Source organism: Salarias fasciatus, chromosome 23, assembly GCF_902148845.1.
Source record: "Salarias fasciatus chromosome 23, fSalaFa1.1, whole genome shotgun sequence".
Classification (NCBI taxonomy): Eukaryota; Metazoa; Chordata; class Actinopteri; order Blenniiformes; family Blenniidae; genus Salarias; species Salarias fasciatus.
In genome coordinates this window covers 16,711,800-16,733,500 of record NC_043766.1, presented here as the reverse complement: position 1 = coordinate 16,733,500, position 21,701 = coordinate 16,711,800, and the positions used below count along the sequence as shown (strand labels likewise).

The following is a 21,701-nucleotide window of genomic DNA, read 5'->3' as shown; positions in this document are numbered from 1 at the left end:
TTTGTTAGGTTATGGTAGTTGAGGCAGGTGAAGTTAGGCCAAGTTATATCCATCCATCAATCCGTCCTCCCTTAAAGAATCTGTACCTTTGCTGCGGCAGTCTGTTGGAAGGCCACGACAGTCAAAGGTTAAGTACATTAGAAGAATCTACAAGAGCGCAAGCATTAAGATCTAACACACTCTAGTTTTCCTAGAGTTTCACCAAAACCAGCTGTACTCTACCTTTGCTGTCTGACAGTCCGTGGATGTGCTCGATGTGGAGCGGCTGTCCAGGAGTGAAAGACTGAGCTGAGCCTAAATCCACAATCTTCAGGTGGTTACAGTCATCGACCAGCATGTTGTCCGACTTCAAGTCCAGGTGGATAACTCGGCGGCTGTGAAGGTAGTCGACTGCGCCGAGAATCTGAACCAGCAGCTCTGCCACATGGGTTTCAGCGTACAGATCCCTGAGGGACACAAGCACATGGGAGTTTTTAATATCACTGTGCAACATGGAACTACAAAAATTGCAACTAACAGCCTAACAAACATGAAATTTTCTTCTGAAAACGGCTTTTCTAGGAACTTCTCACTGGGAAAGTGGGAAGTGGAATTACTGCTTTTACATTTTATTGGCATGTTGCCTTATTTGGGTTGCAATGCCATGGTTTCATTATTTAAATGTAGATTTTTTTTCTAAACTAATTTGTTGGCTGTATGTTGTCTGATTGCAACCAACTAGAGAATGTGATTTTCTCCACCTGGTGCCACTATGAGTTTCCACATGCATGAAGACACCATAAACAAAACAAGATAGGCAATTTTTTGCAATAACTACCACTTTATTTCCCAATAATGATATCAATAACAGCTAAAATCTGCACACTACTGATCCACACAGCCATCTTCTATAGTTACTGCTTTATCCGATGCAGGGTTGCCAGGTACAGGAACCAACCGCCCAATGGGAGAAGCTAGGCTACACCCTGGATCGTCTCCAGTCCATAAGGTGAACACATAGAAACAGGCAGCCATATACACTCACATTCACACCTACGGGCAATTTAAAGTCCCTATTTATCCTCAAAAGAATGTTTTTGTACTGTGGTAGGAAACTTGAGTACTCAGGAAAATGTATCTACATATAACTACATAATGCTTTTGGTTATATCTTAAGTATTTGCTTCTTATGTCTGGCTTAAAAATTTTCATGGAAAAAACATGAAGGCTTCTTCAGTATGAACACACTGAATAAGTAGAAGTAAATCTGCTGTTCTCACTATTCTAAGGCAGTCATCGATAAAAATACTGATAACAATGGCTGGTCCTCAGCTAAAGTTGTTACAGCCGTCGTTTACCTTGCAGCCAGACTGTAGAGCAGCTCCTTGCCAGGACAGAGCTCCTCCACCAGCACAAGGTGGGAGGGGGTAAGGTAAGCAGTGTGCAGATCAACCAGGTGGGGGTGGTGAAGCCTCTTCAGAAGCTGGTACTCCCGCAGCACCAGCTGTCTCTGCTCTGGCTGGTAAGGAGTAATCTTGGCAGCAAACACTTGGCTGGTTTCTACATTCCTGCACAAGGTCACTATGCTGAATCGACCTCTGAGACACAGAAAATGAGAGAGAGAGGGGAAGCGTTTAACTGCATCTCTAAACAGTCATTGTGGTATTAGTTCTGAAGGATTGTTTTCTTAATTTGAAAGACGAAATACAGGTTTGATTCAAATTGGTGTGTTGATTAAAAAAAGAAAAAAGAACAAATCTCCATCATTTTTAGGCTATCAGTACAAAACATGAGGACTAAAAGAAATGAATAAAATACTGTTTTGCTTAACAGTAAATAGGCCCACCTGTTGATCTCTGAGAGAAAGTTAAAGCTCTTGTGTGATCCTTGTTGTTCGGATCCAGTCACCTTTGAACCCAGGGACTCAGTCTGAATAAGAGGAATGTGAACGTCTGTAAGAAAAAAAAAAAAAAAAGATTAAAAAAATAAAATAAAATAAAGGTTAAAACTGATTAGATTGTCTTTGTGGAGCAGCTGTTGGTATGTGACAAATATGCTGGAACAAGCAAGTGACGGTGTGTTTCTCGCCTTCAGGATGAGTGGATAAAACAACTGGAGCTGAAGCTTCACTGAGAGGCCCTGCTCCAGTCTTTGTGACGCAGCCCACCCTGAACATGTAAGAGGCTCCTCTGGGCAAGTCCTTCACCACAAAGCAGCTCTCCGTCACTTCGTCCGACAGGACGGTCCAGTCCCCACCTGAGGTGACACAAGACTCATGATGTGCACTTTCTGTTCCTGAATAGTGAATTCAGTGAGATATTTCAAATATAGCCCACTATATGGCAGAGATAAGAAATACAAAACTTAAGCAAAGAAATACTGTATATCAATTTCCTCATAGTTTTACACTAAGGTATTAACTCCACTCCAATTAACTCTCCAGTTCTACAAAACATTTATCCTGACTCAGATCCAGATTCATTTCACATGCTTGAAAAGAAATGCTTAAAATTTAAAGGCAAAGAGAGACAATCTACTCCAGTTCACTATTTAGCTGTGTTTAAAATGACGCTGCTGTGGTTCCGCATCCTCTGTGAACACACCGTCTGTGCAGTACTGCACACAGTAGGTGACGGGATCACTGGACTGAACTGGTTTCCAAACCAGCAAGACTCCACCTCCGTCCAGCTGCATGACTTCAGGTTTATTGGGACACACTGGTAGAAAAGAAAACAGAGAGAAAGTAAAACAAAAGCAACAAGAAACTAATCCAGAGAAATATGACAGTGTGGTGTGAAACAGGTAGTCTGCAACAAAAAAGAACTTATTGCCACCTTTTGTCTTTTTGAAGGCAGGTATTTTCAGAGAGGGTAAGAGTTTGGAAGTCCTCTTTTTGCTACTCTCATGGCCTTTACCACGGTGCCTCTCAGGAGGGACCGGAGATGACCCTTTCACTATTGGCCCTGTTATAATAAAAAATAACAGGTCAAATAAAATAAAAAATCCAAAGACAATGTCGGGTACATACTCATGACTGTGAAACAATATTAATGTTTCAATTTATAAAAGTGACCCAATGTGCCAAAAAAGAATAAATTTGCCATAGCTCACCTTTACTCACGTCCTCCTTACTGGAAGACCTAGAGAACAGTTTGGTCAGGCTGGAGGCTGAAGCTCTCATTTTCTTCCTCAGAGACATGGTGGGTGTGTCAGGCTTCATGATCTCTCCTAACGTGGGTCCCAACTCTGCGTCATCCAACTGAGAGTAGGAATTGCTGGACCAGGACTGTCTCCGAAAGATGCTCAGCAGTCCTAGTTTGGGTGACTTTCCTGATGGTGGCCGGACTTCGAGGGCAGGAGCCGATGCGTGTCTCTGCAGGCCATGGCCCTCTCGCTTGTCTTTGGCTCTGGGAGGTCTCTCTGGAGTCTGCAGAGATGAGAGGCTGGGGCTGGGGCTTGGCGCTGAAGACATGCCCAGCTGAATTCTGGCGCTTGTTGATAAATTAGGATTGGAGCGAGTGCGATTACGTGGCGGTGCCTGGGGAAATGAGCTTCTGGGCTTTACCTCTTGAAATGATCGCCGAGATGGTGAAATTAATGGCTCCCCCTGATCATCATATCCTTCGCTCTCTCCCGACCTGTATCGTCCTCCGAGATGGCCATGACTCAGCTCTTCTGAGGAGCCCAGTCTACTTGACGACTCAGACCCACCCTGCTCTAAGACAAACGACTCGGTCAGAGAGACCTGAGACCCAGCCAAGTTATTTCCTTCTGTCTGCTCCTGATCCTGCCTGAAGCTCATTCGATCTCGGGCAGACAAGTCTGAGGAAGCCGAGGAGCTACTGAATGAGTGCTTCCCTTGAACAGGAGCCACTGTGCCTTTTCTCCTTGAGGCTTGCTGAAAGTTTGGGATGGTCAGGAACTTTCTCCCTGCTGCTTCATCATCTGTAAATTCCTCCTTTACGCTCTGAGAGGCTTCTTCCTCACTCAGCTTTTCACGATGTGGCGAGCTTGGAGAGCGGCGTGAATACTCATCAAGAGACCTGCTCCGTCTGTGAGGGGGTACATTGGTGTGGGCGAGGCCCACGCCACTGTCAAAGGAGCTAGCCTTCTGCATGGCAGGCTGAACGGACCCTCGTCTTTGTCCACGGTCTTTCTCAGTTTCATCCTCCACGTATTCAATAAGGGGCTCATTGAGGCGACCCGAAAAGCTCCTCCTGAGTGGCTTGCGCCCTCGCTCCTGCTTTTTGGCCTGGAATTTGTCTCGTAATGTCATGTGTCTGGCGGACATTGGGGACAGCTGATGAGAGGAGCTATAGAAAGTGCTTCGAATGACACTACCACGGGGGATGCGACCTCCGTCACTTCCTGAACCTTCATCTCCTTCTGAAAGGCAGAGAGAGGGACTGCTGTCCTTGCTGAACCTCCGTTCCCTCTGAGGTGTATGCTGGAAGGACAGTTCTGATGATACAACCGACTGGCGGCTGATACTCCGCTCCAATACACTCCTCCGACCAGCCAGCTCTGCATCCTCCTCCTCCCCTAGTGTCAAGTCCTCTTCGTCCTCTCCATCTACATGGAGTTTGGCAAAAGGCTCAGGGATCTGTGCTCTTTCCATTAGAGGATCATAGTCTTCCTCGGTTTCCTCTTCCTCCTCAGTCTGGCTACAGTGTTGGAAAAAGTCCCAAGAATCTGCTTCGTCATACTCAGAAGAGGAGCCGCTGCTCGGGGAGGAGCTGCTGTGCTCCTGAGGCTCACGGGGCACCGTCACAGCCGTCTCTCTGAGAGGAGCATCCAGGAGCTCAGGAATGGGCCTCAGTGTCAACACGGAGCCGACGCATGTCAAAGAACGCTGTACAGACAGATCAGAAAACATTGGTATAATCATATTTTTGTGAAAGGTGGATTTAATCACTTTAAAAAGTCTGTAGTAGTGTTTTTTTTTCTTACTGGTACCACAGTAATCTCCCAACTGTATGTGTTCTATTTTCTTTGCCCCAACACTCAAGACTCAAATAAATGGGGTGTTATCACATTTTACCTCATGTTGTCCCATTGTTTTTGAATGAGGTGTTTGTTTTGTTGGACATACAAGACAAATAGAGCAATGTATAGATGGAAAAAACACACTCTTGTATGGAGAATGCAAATCTTTTAACTGTCTACAATAATGCGTACCTGCCATTTCCTCTTGGAGATGTACACTTTCAAACTCCGTGTGTTGATTTCATCTGTATCTTCACCGGCATGTTCATCCTAGTCATCGAAGGTTTGGTTAAAGAAAATGAGTGTTAATAGGTTACATTATATATTACTGCAAAGCTCCAATAAAACATAACGTCCATTTTTTCATCTCACCTGGAACCATTCATGGCTCAAGCACTCAAAGGCAGACGGGCGCCTCCTGGGTACAGGAAAATAGGAGTTAGACATGCACACAGGTGTCTACTTTTAGAATGGACAATTGCTTTAATGTTTTGTGAAGTAAATATGAAAAAAAAAAAAGAAAAAGAAAAAGAAAAATGGCTTCATACTCTGGATCTGACTGTAGGACCATTCGTAGAAAACTGACGGCTTCAGGACTGCGGTACATGACGTCAGGGGCGTCCCAGTTCAGAGTCCCCTCCCCGACCCTGAGCAGGGTGCCCCGGTCAGTCTCACCCACAAAAGGGCATCGACACACCAAACTGTCAATATAAAAATAAAGCAAGTTTGAGAAATGGAACGCAAGAAAAATGCAAACAAAAATATTGTATGCACATTTCTGTACAGTAAAGGTTTCGAACACATACCACAAGTAAGTTACAACTCCCACAGCCCTGCCAGAAAGAACAAGAGATATTGATGGTTAATGCTGCTATCAAATTAACAAACAAGCATGACAATTACAAAGCTTTTTATCCATTAACTACTCGTAATCCAAGAGAGTTATGTACTCAAATAATACTTTTACTCAATGAGAAAAGAAAGACTCTCAAATGTTTTCTCCACAGTGTCATACACACATTTATATTATCAAAATAAGGAGTTAAACGCACCAAATATCAGTGGCCACAGTGACGGGTTCCTGATGAACTATTTCGGGTGCAACAAATTCTGGCGTGCCAAACAAGCTGTACTGGTGTCTGGATGTGTCTATTTCCTGGCAGAAGCCAAAGTCACAGATCTTGATTTCATCTCTTGGCGGATACACCATTAGGAGGTTGTCGGGCTAGTAGAAGTACAAATGGAAAAGAAATGAGTTAACCGACTAAAATACGCCAAAGTCGAAAAATGTCACGGTAGCCGAAGCAGAAATCTCACTTTAATATCCAGATGCAAGATGTTCAAGCTGTGAATATGACCAACTCCTTCAAGAATTTGCTGGATGTATGACTGAACCTGTGAAAAAAAAAAAAAAATTAATTGTGCAGATTCTTAATAAATCAGTAAAACAAACTACGAGCTGGTACCTCTTTTTCTGAGACTGATCCTCTCAGCATTAAATGGTCCAGAAGTCCATGAGAGCAACAGCTTCATATTATGTTAAAGAACTTACAGATGATTTGTTATGTAAAGTGTAAATCCCACAGTGAGAACAAATAAGTCTGTACAGAGTAGCATGCAATGAGAAAGATACATTTCTGTGATTAACACCAATGTGCGTCTGGTGCAGAAGAAATCCAGCAGACAGGCCACTCTTGGGTGAGCGAGACGGGACAGCAGGTCTCTCTCCTGGAAGGCCCTGGTCCGAGTGCTGCTCCGCAGAGGCAGAAACTTAGCAGCAAAGACTTCACCTGTCCTTCTGTGGATCACACGCTTCACAACTCCAAACGTTCCCCTAAAACAAAGCGCAATCGTTTTAAGCAGCATGAAATCCCAGTAGATATGAGGTGCAGCTTCGACTTCCACAGCGGGAAGAGCCGGTTCACCTTCCAATCTCTTCGTGGACATCATAGACAGAAAATAACTTCCGTCTTTTGCCCAGCTCCACCTCTCTCTCCTGACATTCTGTTGGACCTGAAGAAAACACACCAGCGCGAAAAGAAAAGGTTTTCAATGATACCACATGCATGCCAACCACAAGGTATTCCTTCCTTTCTTCTAGCCGTATAATGTTGGGGTATATTTTTCCTGGAAGCTATTCATTCTGTAGAATTGTTAAGATCCCCTCAAAAACTGTGCATATTGTTATCTTCTCACCTTCCTCCACGGTCAGTTGGGCCTGGCAGGAGGCATGCCCGGAGTCATTGTAAGCGAAGCAGGTGTAAATGCCGCTGTCCTCCCCCTCGGGGCACACAATGGTCACTGAGCAGCGGGCGCCATGCTGCACAATCTTCATGTTCTCATTCGCTGTGAGCTCCTCACCATCCTCCAATCACAGAAGAATACATTGTTATTGCAAACAACTTTTGGTCCGTGGATCAATAAACTTTAGGAAAATCTCTTGGCCTATGTTCTCTTAAAACAATGGTAGAGAGATAACTATCGCTTTTGGTTGTGATTCCAAATAATGAGAGTGTATCTAACAAATAAAGGTTTAATTGCTTTCTTTAAAAAGTAAGAAGAAATGGAGACTGAAAATTTTTAATTGTTAAGAAAAAGAGATAAACGCAAGGAAAATTTACAATACTGTGTGAAATTAAGATTAACTGTATAAGGTCAGACAGGAATATTTTTGTTGCAAACTGCCTTACTGCAAACAAGCAGAAACAAATCACTCAGACACAGTGCTCACACCTTGTACCACTGTATTTTAGGAGTAGGTCTTCCTGTGATGATGGCTGTAAATGTGCATGTCTGGCCAGGTTCAACAAACAAATCCTCAGCAGGAACCTGAATGAATGGGGGTGCTGGAAAAAAAACAACAAAACAAAACAGAAACTATCGACAAATCTATGACAAATGACTTGCTTTAAGTCTATATGAGAGGTAAATACCATCTGTAATTTCCTGCATTTGTTCTGAGATGAAGACCTCCTCCTCTTCCTCCAGGTAGCACGGCGGCTGCTGGATGTCCTGATTCGCTGATGCGGCGGCGTGAACATCCACTTCAACTCTACATTTAAGACAAAGGACCAGGAGAAGGTGAACTGAGGGGGATGTTATATAATGGGTAAAAAGAACATTTTAAAACAATTATTAACAAATCTCCAACCTTGAAATCACAATATCAATATTCTAGCACTTGGATCTAATATTACTAATTTTCTGTCAAATAGAAACTAAATTATCTCGAAAAAGAAAAGATATCATTATGATGAATCAAAATGAAGAAAAGGAAGTCATTATATTAGAAGTTTCCAAATCTTACTGTTCAGGATTTTCAGGAGTAAAAAGCTTCTTGGCAATAGACGTGGGGCTGAAATCAGTCTGCAACCATTTTTTCACAAGAGCAGTGGACCAGTCCTCTGAGTCAGCATCTGTAAAATCCAGAAAACATCACTTGGACAACATATGGGCAGAGATTGAAACTACGCACACATTCATACATTTGAAAGAATTATGTTGATGAGAATACAATGAAAAAGGGAATCTCAAAAAGTACTTTACCTCACAATCCACCACCATGAAACAGTATACATACTGTATTTCTTACCTGGGAACCGATGGGTTTGACCCCACTAACCCACCACACCAACAAGACATGGGCACATGCCCACTCTTGCACAGACGTAAAGGGAACACTTGCCCAGCACATGACCATCTCGTGTTCGTTGGGAGTGAAGAGTTAACTGGGCATGCGTTGGCAGAAGGAGAGAGGGTAATGTCGAGTGGTTATGGGTTATCATGACAATGATGACTTACATGGAAGGATCCATGTGAGGAATCTCCTGCTTTAAGACGAGTATAAGAAGGATGGAAAAACATGTAGGTTATGGAAAATGGACGGAAATAAACATTGTGTCACATAATGATAATAATAAAAACGGTCATATTAAATAAATAAATAAATAAATAAATACAACTGTTATCATGAGCATAACTTACTGTAGGTTTCCTTAGAACATTAACAGTACAATTGATCCGACCTCAATTAATTACTTGCACTACTCTTTTTTTTTTTTTTTATTACTCAAATAAACAGTTTAGAAAATCACCAGATGACACATGATAAAGGCAGCTACTTGCAATTTATTTGCCTATTATTATCATTTTTATTACTATTACTGTTTAGTAATATTATAAATGTATGACACCTCCGGTTTTCATGAGTTTTGTGTGATGACATGAACCTCATGGAAATAAATGATGAGTCCGTTTCAATCCATGCTCTCTATGGAAGACGAAAACATGGTGAAAACACAAAAAAACATTACATACAATAAGTGTATCAATGTCTTTTGGCAGAACAGGATGGTAGGAAGTTCAGGATGGTGTTCATGTCGAATGTTAGCTGCTAGATTCCATTCATTATGGCATCAAGACAGAGCCATGAATTGTTATGTTTAGTGTTACAAACAACTTTAAGTATTCATGTGTAAATAACATGCAGAGGCTGCTATGAATGCTACGGTTCACAGTTCATTAGGATGACATGTGAAGTGAGCGCAGATTAAAGACCAGAATGACAAGGTTGGTATTATGGTTTGATATGATTATATTTAGGTTAACTGCAGCTGAAATTATTTCTGCGAAGAGGAAAAAAAAAGCTACACCAACAATATTCCAGTACAATTCTACAAATCTGTGGTTACATGCAGACCCGTAGGTTAGTCAAGCAAATGCCATGAAAGGACAATATGAGATGATATGAGGTACAGCTTTGGATGCAGTCCGAACAGATAATACAGTTAATGACAGATGGCATCACTTCAGTCTGTTATAAAGCTTTTTCTTAGTTTATTCTTCTAGGGTTCTCACTCTTTGGCACTGAGCCGCAGCGTGCACGTTGTGCCATAATGCATGAGGAATCTAGCAGCAGCTGCGATGGTCGTTGAAAGTGTTTATGACATGAGTTTGGAGAAAGGGAAAATGTAAGTAGTCTTGATATGATGGCAATTTTATAAAATGGATGAATGGAGAAACTGATCACAACTGTTGCAGTTTTTTTTTTGTCAAGTGAAAAGAAATGACATGAATGATATGATGGAATTTGAGGTGAGAACTGGACAATGGCATGTGCTTCATCCCTTCACAAACACACATGAAGGAGTGAATATTGTGTACTGGCCACAGGAAAACCCCCATGTGGGTTCCCACTCTGTGTGTAGGGTATTTACCTCAGCAGCTTTGATAGCCGTACCTTTAGGAGGCAAATCCTGAGGCTGGTCACTCTCAATGTCTGCCGGCGGTACATAAGCAGGACAAAGACCCGCCTTGCACTTAACACAGCCAAGTTCATTCCAAAGCTAAAGAAAAAAACGTTTTACTCATCTTAACATTTCTGAAGTCAATGATTCTTGGTTTCTTGATAAATTGGATATTTTAAACATAAATTTCATACCTCACACTCATACTGTCCAATGTCGTCCACGGTCGCTCCCATGACAGTCAAAGACAAGATCCCACTGCGAGCGTCATTCACAATAGAGTATTTCTGCTTATCAGTCAGCTCTCTGCCATCTTTTAGCCACCTGAAAAACCAAAACAGTCATGTATTTGACAGAAACATTCAACAGCGACTGTACTTACATCAGTTCTGTGCCTCCATACCTGATTCTTGGTAAAGGAGTAGTGAGCGTGGAGCAAACGAACTGGATATCCTCGCCTTCTATGAGACAAGCACTCTCCAGTCGACCCACGAACCTGGGTGGGGCTGAACGGAAGAAGAATCACAGAAAGTCAGATATTGCTGTGTCATGTATTTAGAAACTTAACAATAGTGGCAGGTAAAAAACAACATTATCAGTAGAGTCGCTGGTTTTAAAGGTGAATGTACACAGTAGAATTAAAATCCCATAAAATAAATAATCATACAAGTAAATGTCATAACAGCAATGTAGAGTGGTGTTATTGAACAAAGTAGTTTGTAGTAGTATTAGACGGATAAGCATCTGTAATAGTAGCAATAGTTGCAGTGTGATCATATTCAGTAGGAAAGATGAATAAACTGAAAAGGATCATAAAGTAGAAGAACCACTTGAAATGTCCTAGAAAAGTGACACACTGATTGAAACAATCAGTGTAGTTCAATCAATGTATCACCTGTGCTAATGTACAAATATGCTCCTTTATCTACCAACAAAGTTGTCCTCCAAACTCACCCTGCACCACCACCTTTGCAAGAGTTCCAGCGTTTCCCATTGAGCTGGTGGCGTAGCATGCATACTGTCCAGAGTCCTCTGCAGAGAGGCTGTCCAGGATGAGACTGCAGGTGCCGGACCGGTCCGCTGTGATGATGTGACGTGGGTCATCCTCCAAAGGAAGGCCATCTTAGAGATAGGTATCATAAGTCATTTTTTTTAATAAACCAAACAATGCCCATGTGCAAAAGTGACGAGAAATAAAAACGTTTAACACTGAACTAACGGATTGTTTTAAAATTGCTTTCAAATGCTTCAACTTTTTTGAGGCAAGATAAAAAAATTAAAAGTCCACGATCCATGATAATTTTTTTTAAAGATTTGAACAGCAGTAGTCTGATGAAATATTGAGTGTAAACACTGTCTTTCACCAAATGTAAGTTGGGAAAGCCTCCTGTCTCTGTGATACAAACTTGTTTGAAGCAAGTGTATGAGGGAAGAATAAATAAATGTACAGCATCTATGGCAAATATTTGTGTGTGTAAATATTTGAAGACCCTTTAAATGGCAAAATCATCAGAGATTGAAACATAAAAGCTGACAAATGAGTCTATTTAATTGGCAACTCCACAACATCAACAACAAAAAAATTATAAAAGAAATGAGTGTGGTCTGAATAGGATGAAATTCTTCTTCATTAAATTGCACAAGGAGAGGATGTGCATTTTCCGCAAAACAATTATAGAACGACTCTCAAATTAATTAAATTGAGATGATCTGTTTTACTAATTTATGTACCAAACAAACTTACATTTTTGACCTCAATTTTTATGTTCATCAAATAAATACTTATTGAGATGTTCACAAAAACTACATTTAAAATTAAAATAGGAATATTTTCCAAGCAGGCATTCACTTTTTCAGCTTCTGTATTTCAATCGGATGTTTTTTCCCCTAATTCTATTCATTAACAATGAATTATCACATGTTTAGATGAATATTTCACACCTTTAAGCCAGCTGATGACTGGCTTTGGAGATCCAGACACCTTGCAGGTCAGCTTAATGGTCTCTCCTGTCTTTGTGGTGCAGTCAGCCAACAGTGACTCAAACACTGGAGGACCTGTTAGAGACACAAACACACACAAAACCATGTGCTAAAACATTAGACATTTAAATACAATACAGTTCTGTTTTAAAAACTACATAAACTGCTGTTTAAGTTTGAGGAATAAATGAATCATATTAATAGATATTTGTGCACTAAAGTCTAATGTTTGCTCATTTCCCTTTCTGCAATCAGGAGTAATGGAAGCAAAGCCGGTCTTACTGTTGGTGACGGCGCTGGACCTCTGCTGGAGCTCTCTCAGATCTTTCAGCCAGGAGAGTTTGACCAGGGTGGAGTGGCCCTGCACTGTGTACCTCCGGATGGAGCCCCTGTGCTCATGGCACAGCACCCAAGACTTCTCATCTCCTCCTAAAGTCTCTTTTATTTCCACATCATTCAGCTGGACAAGTTAAAAATGTCAGAAGGATAATGTGAGTGAAGGAATAGCTAAAGTGCCAGAGCTGGCTGAGTTATGATGCTACTCCTGCTGTGGGAAAAAGAACTATTACCTTCATTTTGTTCTTGAAAGTGTAGGTGTCTCGGACCATGCTGGTGTCTTTTTTCAGCTTGCACAGTACAATACAGTCCTTAAATAGAAATATTTGTCGCTGATGCCCTCTAGGGGCTGTTTTGATTTCTGGAGATTCCTCCCACACTGTGAAGACTCCCTGGAGTGAACAAAGAGTAAAAAAGATCATATAAAACAATGAGAACACTGGGTAAGAATGATTTATCTTCTCTGAATGCTTGTTTTCAGGGTTGTTTCACTGACATATCTTATTTAGACTGTTTAGTCCAACACAATCATTTGTTAAAGTGAGAAAAAAATAAAAGTCATCTTAGACAACAATTGTAAAATTATGTCATTATTCCATAATTCATGAAACTGATATGTTTCAACAGGCTCTGGAGCCTGAGAGGAGAATATCGGCCATCGTCGCTCACCTGCCGTACAGGCTCACCCAGGGCCGTCAGGGGAGCAGGGTAGTTCTCAATGAGGGACACCTGGTGCAGGTTTTCAGACCTCCAGGGCAGACAGGAAACAACAGAGAAGGCATCCTCCAGCAGGTAGCAGCTCTGTCCACTCTTAGCTTTGTTCTTGATTAACTCCTACCAACCAAAGCACTGTTTTACATGTCAGGCACTCAAACAAAGGAAAGGATGGATGAACTATAACCTGTGCAACAGCAGCCTGAGCTGCACTGATCTACAACACACTACTGACTTACAACATTAAATACTATGAAAAATGTACTGTTTTGTGTGGTTCTGATATTTCATTAATCATATTTTTTCTGTTTCTCACTTTAGTTGTTTTGTTTTGTTTTTTGTTGTTGTTTTTTTTTTTTTTTTAGTAAAACCATATTCTGACCTTAAGCAAAGCCTGGTAGGTTTGAATCCTCTCTGCTGGTTGTTGAAGGAATGTGAGAACGTCCATGACGGGAGTATCGGTCTTACTCGGTTCAGCTAACTCCTGAAAAATCATAGGAAGCAAAACAAAAGAAAAAAAGATGGATTTGACAGCCTCTACATTACTCAGAGCTGATGTTAAACATGTATTTGAAAGGATGAGACAGATTGTACTTTGAAATATTGTTGGACGGCCTTGTCAGTGATGCAGGCCTCTGCTTGCGCTTGTCCCACCATGTAGTGGAGATACTTCTCGAACTCTTCGCTATGATTGATCAGATGCATGGCCACATCGTCGTCTGTGGCACAGTCTCTCAGGCCAGGAAGGATAGATCTGAAGACAAAAATTAAAACACAGTATTGGGCTTCACAAACAAAAACATAAAGACCATAACTACTCTGAAGGGTGATAAAATGTAGAGAGGAAATGGATTATTACCGCTCATGTAAAAACACAATGTCCTTGACATTCCTGAAAATGACTTCTTTCTGATTGATGATGTTTATGGGAACGTGGCGGCTGGATTCCAGCTGATTTAACTGCTGAGAGACGAATGTCTTCATCTCTTTCACAAACTCCTCTTCTCCAGCAATCAGGCCTTGGACAAGTTGACTAAAGATACAGGGAATATAAAGCAAGACTGATTAAAAAAACACCAGAATTTGTTATTGGCTCACATTTGATATTTCTTATTGCAACAATAAAACTGTATTATTATTAGTATAACAATATAACAGCAAGTTTATTTTATGTAAAAATAATTTCCTCCATGCAGTATAATTATCATCCTGACATACAAATATGGTGATCACCAATTCAGAAAAAATGTAAAAAGCCCCTCTCTGATTATCTTACACATCTGCATTAAACAGCAGGATAACAGACCTCAGCGCTCTCCTGTACTCTTCTCCTGTTGACCCAATCCCATCAAGATCCTCCCGAGGTGCTCGCAGTTGAGTGAATGTCTCCTGATGAACACAGCAATCATGTATTTTCATTCCAACCTTTGCACTTTCTTATGCTTTTGATGGCTCTACTGGAGGAAATTTACAAGATAATGTTGACATAAGCATCATATATTACTTAAAAACCATCTCAAGGAGTAGGTCAGAGAGAAAAACAGGCTTCCCAACTTTTTTCATCACTGGCAAACCAAAAAAAAAAAGGAAAAAGAAAAACAAAGGCATGTAAATTTCACCTGCGTTATTCATGTGATCATAATCACTTACTGGCAAGTGTCAATGGCCATTGCATCCTTGTAGCATGTTCAACCCAAAACGAATGCTTTGTTAGGACTGTCATACCTTTCTCTTCTTCTCCAGGTAGGCAGGGCACAGCCATCCCTGTCTGGCAGGGTTGGTCTTGGTGGGCTTGGTCCTCACCAGCCATCTGTCAGGGTGAACGGAGTCTAGGACCTCTACAAACTGGCCCTCCTTCAGAACAAAACTGTCCTTATTTCCACTGTCAGGACTGCAGTCTGCTCGGGCCACGTACATCTCAAACGTCTGAGGAAGACAGTGAACACATCAGTACCTTTGTGGTTTACACGCTCTAAAATTTACTTTTGGAAATGTGTGGCTTCTCGGGCTCATACTGGCTACACGGATGCTTTTAAAGCTAATACACTATTATCATGCATCATATACAGAAACATGAAATTTGGATGGAGCCATACCTCTTGCCTGTCCTCCTCCCCCTCTGATTCTGATGCAGATATGGTGCTTGTTAAGGGTGTGAAGGCACGATGGTGCTTTGGAGAAGGTGTCCGCAGTTTACTATCTTGAGCACCTACAAGTAGATATAAACAGATGGGTCTTAGTATATCTGATGGCATTGTGAAAATGATTGTTAGCTAGAATATATGCAGTTGAATACAAAATAAAACACCTCAACTGAACATCACTGACCTTTCACTTTTAATAGATTTGTAGGTGGTTGAGAAGCAGGTAGCCCTCCTTTATCATCCCCAGCTGGTGCTTGATCTGATGGCGTCTGAACTTTCCTGTGACCAAAATCACAAATGTTTCTCAATTACTTGAAGGGGGGGAAAAAAAAGAAACATGACGAACAATTAAATGTAGAAATAAATATAGATTTTTTTTTTCTTGGTAATGTTCAACCTTGGTATGACCGGGACAGTCTCAACAGGTTCCATGACATCTGGAGCTGTGTCATAGTCAGACGGACTCGACACTGTTGGAGGTAGTTATAAAAACAACAGTCATTTTTGTTATAGTACATAGATACATGCAACACTTGCTGCCAGTCTCATATTGACTTTAATACTGGAACACAACCCTGCTACTCACTGGAGCTGGCAATCAGTGACGACCGTCTTCTGTCTTCTGGGCTAACCTGGGTGTCTTGCTCTGTCAAGTTGTAGGCCTCCCACAGAGAGACAGTCACATTCTCTACGTAGTTTGCAGCATCTCCAGTAGAGATGGGCTCTGGTTCTTGATTTTCAGGGATGTTTTCAGTCTCAGGCTTTTGTGGGGCAAGCTGTAAAGGAGTTATGGCTGCAAGTGGCGGGTGCACAGGCTTCTGGGCTAAAGGAGCCAGTTGCAAATTTGGTACTACTGTTATATTTCCGTTGTAAGAGCTCACACCAAACTTATTCATCACCTCACAGGTATAAATTCCACTGTCACTATTAACCAGGTTTTTGATAGTCAGGCTACATTCTCCATTATCTGCAGTCTTGAAACGGCATCGCTGGTCAATAAAAATTTCTTGGCCATTTTTCAGCCAGCGCACTTTGGTGGGTTTTCCCTCCACAACACACGCCAGAAAGAGGGTACCATGAAGCTCAGCACTCTGGTTCTTAAACACTTCTTTAAAGACTGGCCGCATGTCTCGTCTGGTTTTGTAGCCTTTGAAAGCAGCCTGAATTTTCACTGCAGCCTCTTGCATCTGTGGCTCATCTTCAAAGCTGATGTCAATTTCTGGCAGAGCCTCTTTTTCCGGCTGGGGCTTCTTGAGAAATGGTTCTTTTGCGGATCCTTCAATCAAAGAGCCAATAGGCTTGATATCGTTAAGATCTGCTGGCAACTCAGACAAGGCCTCTGAAAAAGTTTCATCTTCAGAAATGTAGAGAAGAGGAATGTCCTGGGCCAATTTTGTCACTTGTTCTTCCTGTCTTCTCATTGGCTCTACTGCCAATTTAATTTCACGATTCACTTCAGAGTCTTTTCTCAGGGGTTTTACAGGCTGTTTAAGTAGCTGTTTAGTGTCTTTTTCTGCAGCTCTTGCAGGCTGCTGTAAGTTGTCAACACTCTTGTTGTCAGTTGTTACTGACTGGTTCCCTTCAAGTCTCGGCTCCTCATCCTTCCTCTCTGGCTGTATTCTGTGGCTTATTGGCTGCTCTTCAGTTGTTCTTGCGACACTTCTTGCTGGTATTTGTTCCTCTTCATCTGTCTCGGTGTCCCTTGATATTTGTTTTTCAATTTCACCCTTTGTTTTAGCTTTTGTCCTCACAGGTGGTTTTGGAGGAACAAACTCAGGCTCTCTATCCACAGATTTTTCTGGTTGCAGCGCAGTCCGTTTATCCAGCTGGTTCAGAGTTTGTTTCAGGTCACTTTTCTCCGTTTCTCTTTCTGCGGACATTTGCTCACTTACATATTCTGCAGTTCTACGGTCTCCCTCAGAACCATTCAGGGTAGTTTTCAACACCTTGGGAATGATCTCTTCACTTTCTTTTGAAATACTTTGGATTGGTTGTTTCATTTCTGTAACCTTCCCTTTAGATCGCATCGGTGGTTTCACAACCACCTCTACTACTTCACCTTCACTTACTCTTGTTTTCTCATCTTGTTCAGTTGTATCTTTCTTGATCAACTTTTGCAGTGGCTTCATGTGTTCTTCATCTTCATTGGTCTTCCATTTTCCTGCCCCTGTCAGTTCCACCTTTTCAATTTCAACTATTTTCTGTGAAGGCTTTCCTGGTTGTTTTAAACTTCGTCCAATTTCTTGCTCCGTTTGTGTCTGTAGCCCAACCACACGCTCTCCCAAAACCCTGTCGAGCTGATTCACTTCATAGTCAACTGCAACGACTTCCTCCAGTTTGTTTCCTGGCTTTCTTATTTCCAGTGCAACATTCTCTGTTTCTGAAGGCTTTTCTGGCTCTTTTACTTTCTGATTGACTTGATAACTAGGCTCTGGCCGTCCTACTGGCTTATCAGTTTTCTTGTACACTTCACTGACCTCGTCTTCAGTCTTGTCTTCTTTTTGTACCTTTATTGAAACGTTCAAGTCCTTGTCCACATAACCTGCAGGCTGAACATCCTTTTGTGCCTCATTTTTCGGTCTAGGCAGAGGTATCTTTTTGTCCAAAGCGGTCTCTCCATCACTGTCTGAAACTGTAAAAGAAGCTCTCCTAGTTCTCTTTTTAGGCTCAGGGGGAACATCCTTCTGTGCCTCGTTTTTCTCTCTAGGCAGAGGTATCTTTTTGTCCAAAGCGGTCTCTCCATCACTGTCTGAAACTGTAAAAGAAGCTCTCCTAGTTCTCTTTTTAGGCTCAGGGGGAACATCCTTCTGTGCCTCGTTTTTCTCTCTAGGCAGAGGTATCTTTTTGTCCAAAGCGGTCTCTCCATCGCTGTCTGAAACTGTAATGGATGCTTTCCTAGTTCTCTTTTTAGGCTCGGGGGGAACTGGTTTGGTCTCCGACTGATCCAGAATTTGTTTGTCCGGAGTAGGAGCTCGTATGGGGACAGTGCCTTTTCCTCGTGGAATGACTGATGGAGGTTCTGCCTTGGGCAGAGATGGCTGTGGTGCTTTAAAGGTGAATGAAGGATTAATTAGCATGAGTGAAGTATCTATGAACCATAACTCTTTGTAATCAAGAGGAACATACCTTTAATTTGAATAGTTGCAGTGGTCTCTGCACTTCCTGCGTGACAGGAGTAGCTACCGCTGTCCTCAGGTGTGAGCTCCTTGATGTTGAGCTGATGAAGGCGGCCATCCTGCTTCATCTCATGCTTCCCGCTGGCTCTCAGTGGTAGTCTGTTCTTCTTCCATTGTACGGATATCCCTGGCTTTGACAGCTCACAGTGTATGGAGGCTGCAGCTCCTGCCTCAAACTCCATATTTTGTAGTACTTTGGTGAAGAATGGAGTGAGCTCTAGATGAAATATATGAAAAGAAAATTAAATTAAAGCATTTTCACAATTTGGCTTATGCCAAAATAAGATATTTGATGTAAATCGATACTTTTACGAGCTTGAAAAGCCTCCCAAGCACTTTACACAGTTAGTTTGATAGATTTATACACTCACTCCGAAAAATGTCACAAACAGCACTCAATCCGTCCATTGGCAGCAATTTGCGGTGCAGTGTCTCACTCAAAGACGAGGTGGGAGACTGAACCACCAGGCTTTCGACTGACAGATGACCCTCTTTACCAACTGAGTACTTAGTAGAGTCACTTGTCCTTCTTACTCATCAAGAAACCAAGAGAAAACACTGCCCACGTATATATCTACTGCCTCAGAGTGCTCACCTTGCACTGCTACGGTTGCAGTGGTCTCTGCACTTCCTGCTTGACATGAGTAGCTGCCACTGTCTTCAGCTTTGAGCTCTTTAATGAACAGGTGATGGTAGCAGCCATCCTGTTTTATCTCGTACTTTGCATTCGCTCTCAGCGGCTGCTTGTTCTTCTTCCATTGTACCGGCACTCCAGGTTTAGACAGCTCACAGAACAGAGAGGCTGTGCATTCCTCCTTCGCCTCAACATTTTGTAAACCTTTCTTGAAAAATGGTGGGAGCTCTGAGAGAAATGCAATTGATAGGAAAAAATAATCATGTACTTTGATGTGAAAATATTGGCAGCTTAAATAAAATGCTTTAATATTCTAATTATTCAGTCAGCTAAAAATGAGAATTACAGTTCCAACTTTTAGAAACATGAACTATATTCTATTATGGTCAGGTACTCACAACAAACATAAGCAAGGTTTATTCTGTCATAGTTTGCATGACTAAAACTACATTTTTCATTTTTTTTGAGATGCAAAGTTTCACCACACAAACCTCTGACTGTCACAGTTCCAGTCGTCGTTACATTTCCAGCATGACAGGAGTAGCTGCCAGTGTCTTCAAGTTTGAGATCCGTAATGTGGAGCTGGAAGATGCAGCCCTCCTGCTTCATCTCATACTTCTTACTGGCTCTCAGTGGCAGCCTGTTTTTCTTCCACTGTACTGATGCCCCAGGTTTGGACAGCTCACAGAGCAGAGAGGCCACACCTCCTTCTTCAGTGTCCACATTCTGTAATTGCCTCTTGAAGAATGACGGGAGCTCTACCAAACAATATCAAAGTAGGTAAAGGTTAAAAAAAAAAGAAAGAAAAAAACATTTTTCCTGATGTGAATCACTGTTAAAACCACTGATTCAGCTCAAAGACTAGACTGCTAAATACAGTTATTGCCTCTGTTAGACTGGTCTACATGCTTACACAGCATGTATGAAAACATTTCCAAATAAATAAACTCAAGAAACCTCATATAAATACCAGTGTATGTTTTATATCACTGAAAACACACTAATGTTTTGAGGACAGCCGTAACTTTCTTTAAACCTGTTAACCAGTTTACCGACCTTTCACCGATACAGTTGCTGTTGTCTCGTTGGCTGCTGCTTGACAGGAGTAGCTGCCACTGTCTTCAGGTTTCAGATCCTTAATATGCAGCTGAACAACGCAGCCATCCTGCTTCATCTCATACTTATTGTTTGCTCTCAGTGGAAGTCTGTTCCTCTTCCACTGGACGGACGCACCCGGCTTGGACAGTTCACAGTACAAGGTAGCTGTCCCACCCTCCTCAGCCTCTACACTTGTTAGGTCTTTCTTAAAGTATGGACAAAGTTCTGGAAAAGAAATGTCGATGTAGGTGCAATTGTAATATAAAATATTCCCAAGTATCTGAATACCAAAATTATAATGATTCAGATGTATATACCTTTCACTGTGACTGTTGTAGAGGTCTCTGCAGCTCCAACCTGACATGAGTAGCTGCCGCTGTCTTCAGGTTTGAGATCCTTGATATGGAGCTGTAGGCTGCAGCCATCTTGCTTCATTTCATACTTCCTGTTGGCTCTCAGAGACAGTCTGTTTTTCTTCCACTGGACTGACACTCCGGGTTTGGACAGTTCACAGCGCAGTGTGGCCGTGCTTCCCTCCTCAGCCTCAACACTCACCAAGTCTTGTTGGAAGTATGGAGGAAGCTCTGTGGAAAATTCACAGTGCGTATCATTTGCAAGTCATTTAGAATGGTGAGGAAAAATTCAAGGATCATTTCAGACTGTAGGAGCCATTTATCATTTCTTTAATTATCCACCAGGGGGAGCAGGATGGGTGAAAGGCATAAATAAGGCTCACAGGTGATCAGGTGCAGGTGTGCATAGAGGGTGAGCAAACAGTCTTTTCACCGTGTTCGTTTAGCGGGTTGAATCATGTGTGTTCTGCGAGGAAATGGAGCATGTGTAAGCTCACCTGGCCAAGCTTTGCACTTGTGAACTGTGGGATTATGAGCCAAGGAAAATAAATGGGTTGCCGCACCCAAACAAAGAAGTGTGGAACTTTTTGGTTGCCTCGCCATGCGGACACGCGTCCAAGACGATTCTCCCTCTACACCCTCAGGAAACCAAAGTGTACAGGCCCAGATTGGGAATGAGCTGTACACAGACCATTCACACAATCAAGATGTCCATACCTTTCACTGTGACTGTTGTAGAGGTCTCTGCAGCTCCAACCTGACATGAGTAGCTGCCGCTGTCTTCTGGTGTGAGGTCCTTGATATGGAGCTGTAGGCTGCAGCCATCTTGCTTCATTTCATACTTCCTGTTGGCTCTCAGAGACAGTCTGTTTTTCTTCCACTGGACTGACACTCCGGGTTTGGACAGCTCACAGTGCAGTGTGGCCGTGCTTCCCTCCTCAGCCTCAACACTCACCAAGTCTTGTTGGAAATATGGAGGAAGCTCTGTGGAAAATTCAAAATTCATGTTATTTTGTTGTCTTTAAGAAATGTATGGAAAAATTCAAGGATCATTT

At 42.1% G+C, this 21,701-nt stretch overlaps 1 protein-coding gene across 1 annotated transcript in view; it reads right to left on the bottom strand.

Moving 5' to 3' along the window:
* obscna (obscurin, cytoskeletal calmodulin and titin-interacting RhoGEF a) overlaps positions 1-21,701 on the bottom strand; it is a 43,685-nt gene that overhangs the window by 2,430 nt on the left and 19,554 nt on the right. The window contains exons 30-73 of the mRNA XM_030083686.1: positions 21,364-21,630; positions 20,611-20,877; positions 20,252-20,518; positions 19,687-19,953; positions 19,157-19,423; positions 18,512-18,778; positions 15,972-18,431; positions 15,783-15,855; positions 15,570-15,664; positions 15,338-15,450; positions 14,967-15,167; positions 14,548-14,630; positions 14,101-14,274; positions 13,827-13,995; positions 13,624-13,725; positions 13,197-13,361; positions 12,761-12,919; positions 12,474-12,651; positions 12,153-12,266; positions 11,166-11,333; positions 10,615-10,717; positions 10,406-10,535; positions 10,205-10,310; positions 8,273-8,381; positions 7,899-8,017; positions 7,699-7,811; positions 7,162-7,330; positions 6,891-6,978; positions 6,599-6,799; positions 6,432-6,492; positions 6,283-6,360; positions 6,018-6,190; positions 5,772-5,798; positions 5,514-5,666; positions 5,338-5,383; positions 5,158-5,235; positions 3,091-4,831; positions 2,814-2,942; positions 2,583-2,696; positions 2,068-2,235; positions 1,826-1,931; positions 1,338-1,577; positions 223-446; positions 87-101 (exon numbers count right to left, since the gene is read on the bottom strand). Coding sequence (XP_029939546.1) covers positions 87-101; positions 223-446; positions 1,338-1,577; positions 1,826-1,931; positions 2,068-2,235; positions 2,583-2,696; positions 2,814-2,942; positions 3,091-4,831; positions 5,158-5,235; positions 5,338-5,383; positions 5,514-5,666; positions 5,772-5,798; positions 6,018-6,190; positions 6,283-6,360; positions 6,432-6,492; positions 6,599-6,799; positions 6,891-6,978; positions 7,162-7,330; positions 7,699-7,811; positions 7,899-8,017; positions 8,273-8,381; positions 10,205-10,310; positions 10,406-10,535; positions 10,615-10,717; positions 11,166-11,333; positions 12,153-12,266; positions 12,474-12,651; positions 12,761-12,919; positions 13,197-13,361; positions 13,624-13,725; positions 13,827-13,995; positions 14,101-14,274; positions 14,548-14,630; positions 14,967-15,167; positions 15,338-15,450; positions 15,570-15,664; positions 15,783-15,855; positions 15,972-18,431; positions 18,512-18,778; positions 19,157-19,423; positions 19,687-19,953; positions 20,252-20,518; positions 20,611-20,877; positions 21,364-21,630 — 10,347 coding nt within the window. The remainder of the gene's footprint in view (positions 1-86; positions 102-222; positions 447-1,337; positions 1,578-1,825; positions 1,932-2,067; positions 2,236-2,582; positions 2,697-2,813; positions 2,943-3,090; positions 4,832-5,157; positions 5,236-5,337; positions 5,384-5,513; positions 5,667-5,771; positions 5,799-6,017; positions 6,191-6,282; positions 6,361-6,431; positions 6,493-6,598; positions 6,800-6,890; positions 6,979-7,161; positions 7,331-7,698; positions 7,812-7,898; positions 8,018-8,272; positions 8,382-10,204; positions 10,311-10,405; positions 10,536-10,614; positions 10,718-11,165; positions 11,334-12,152; positions 12,267-12,473; positions 12,652-12,760; positions 12,920-13,196; positions 13,362-13,623; positions 13,726-13,826; positions 13,996-14,100; positions 14,275-14,547; positions 14,631-14,966; positions 15,168-15,337; positions 15,451-15,569; positions 15,665-15,782; positions 15,856-15,971; positions 18,432-18,511; positions 18,779-19,156; positions 19,424-19,686; positions 19,954-20,251; positions 20,519-20,610; positions 20,878-21,363; positions 21,631-21,701) is intronic.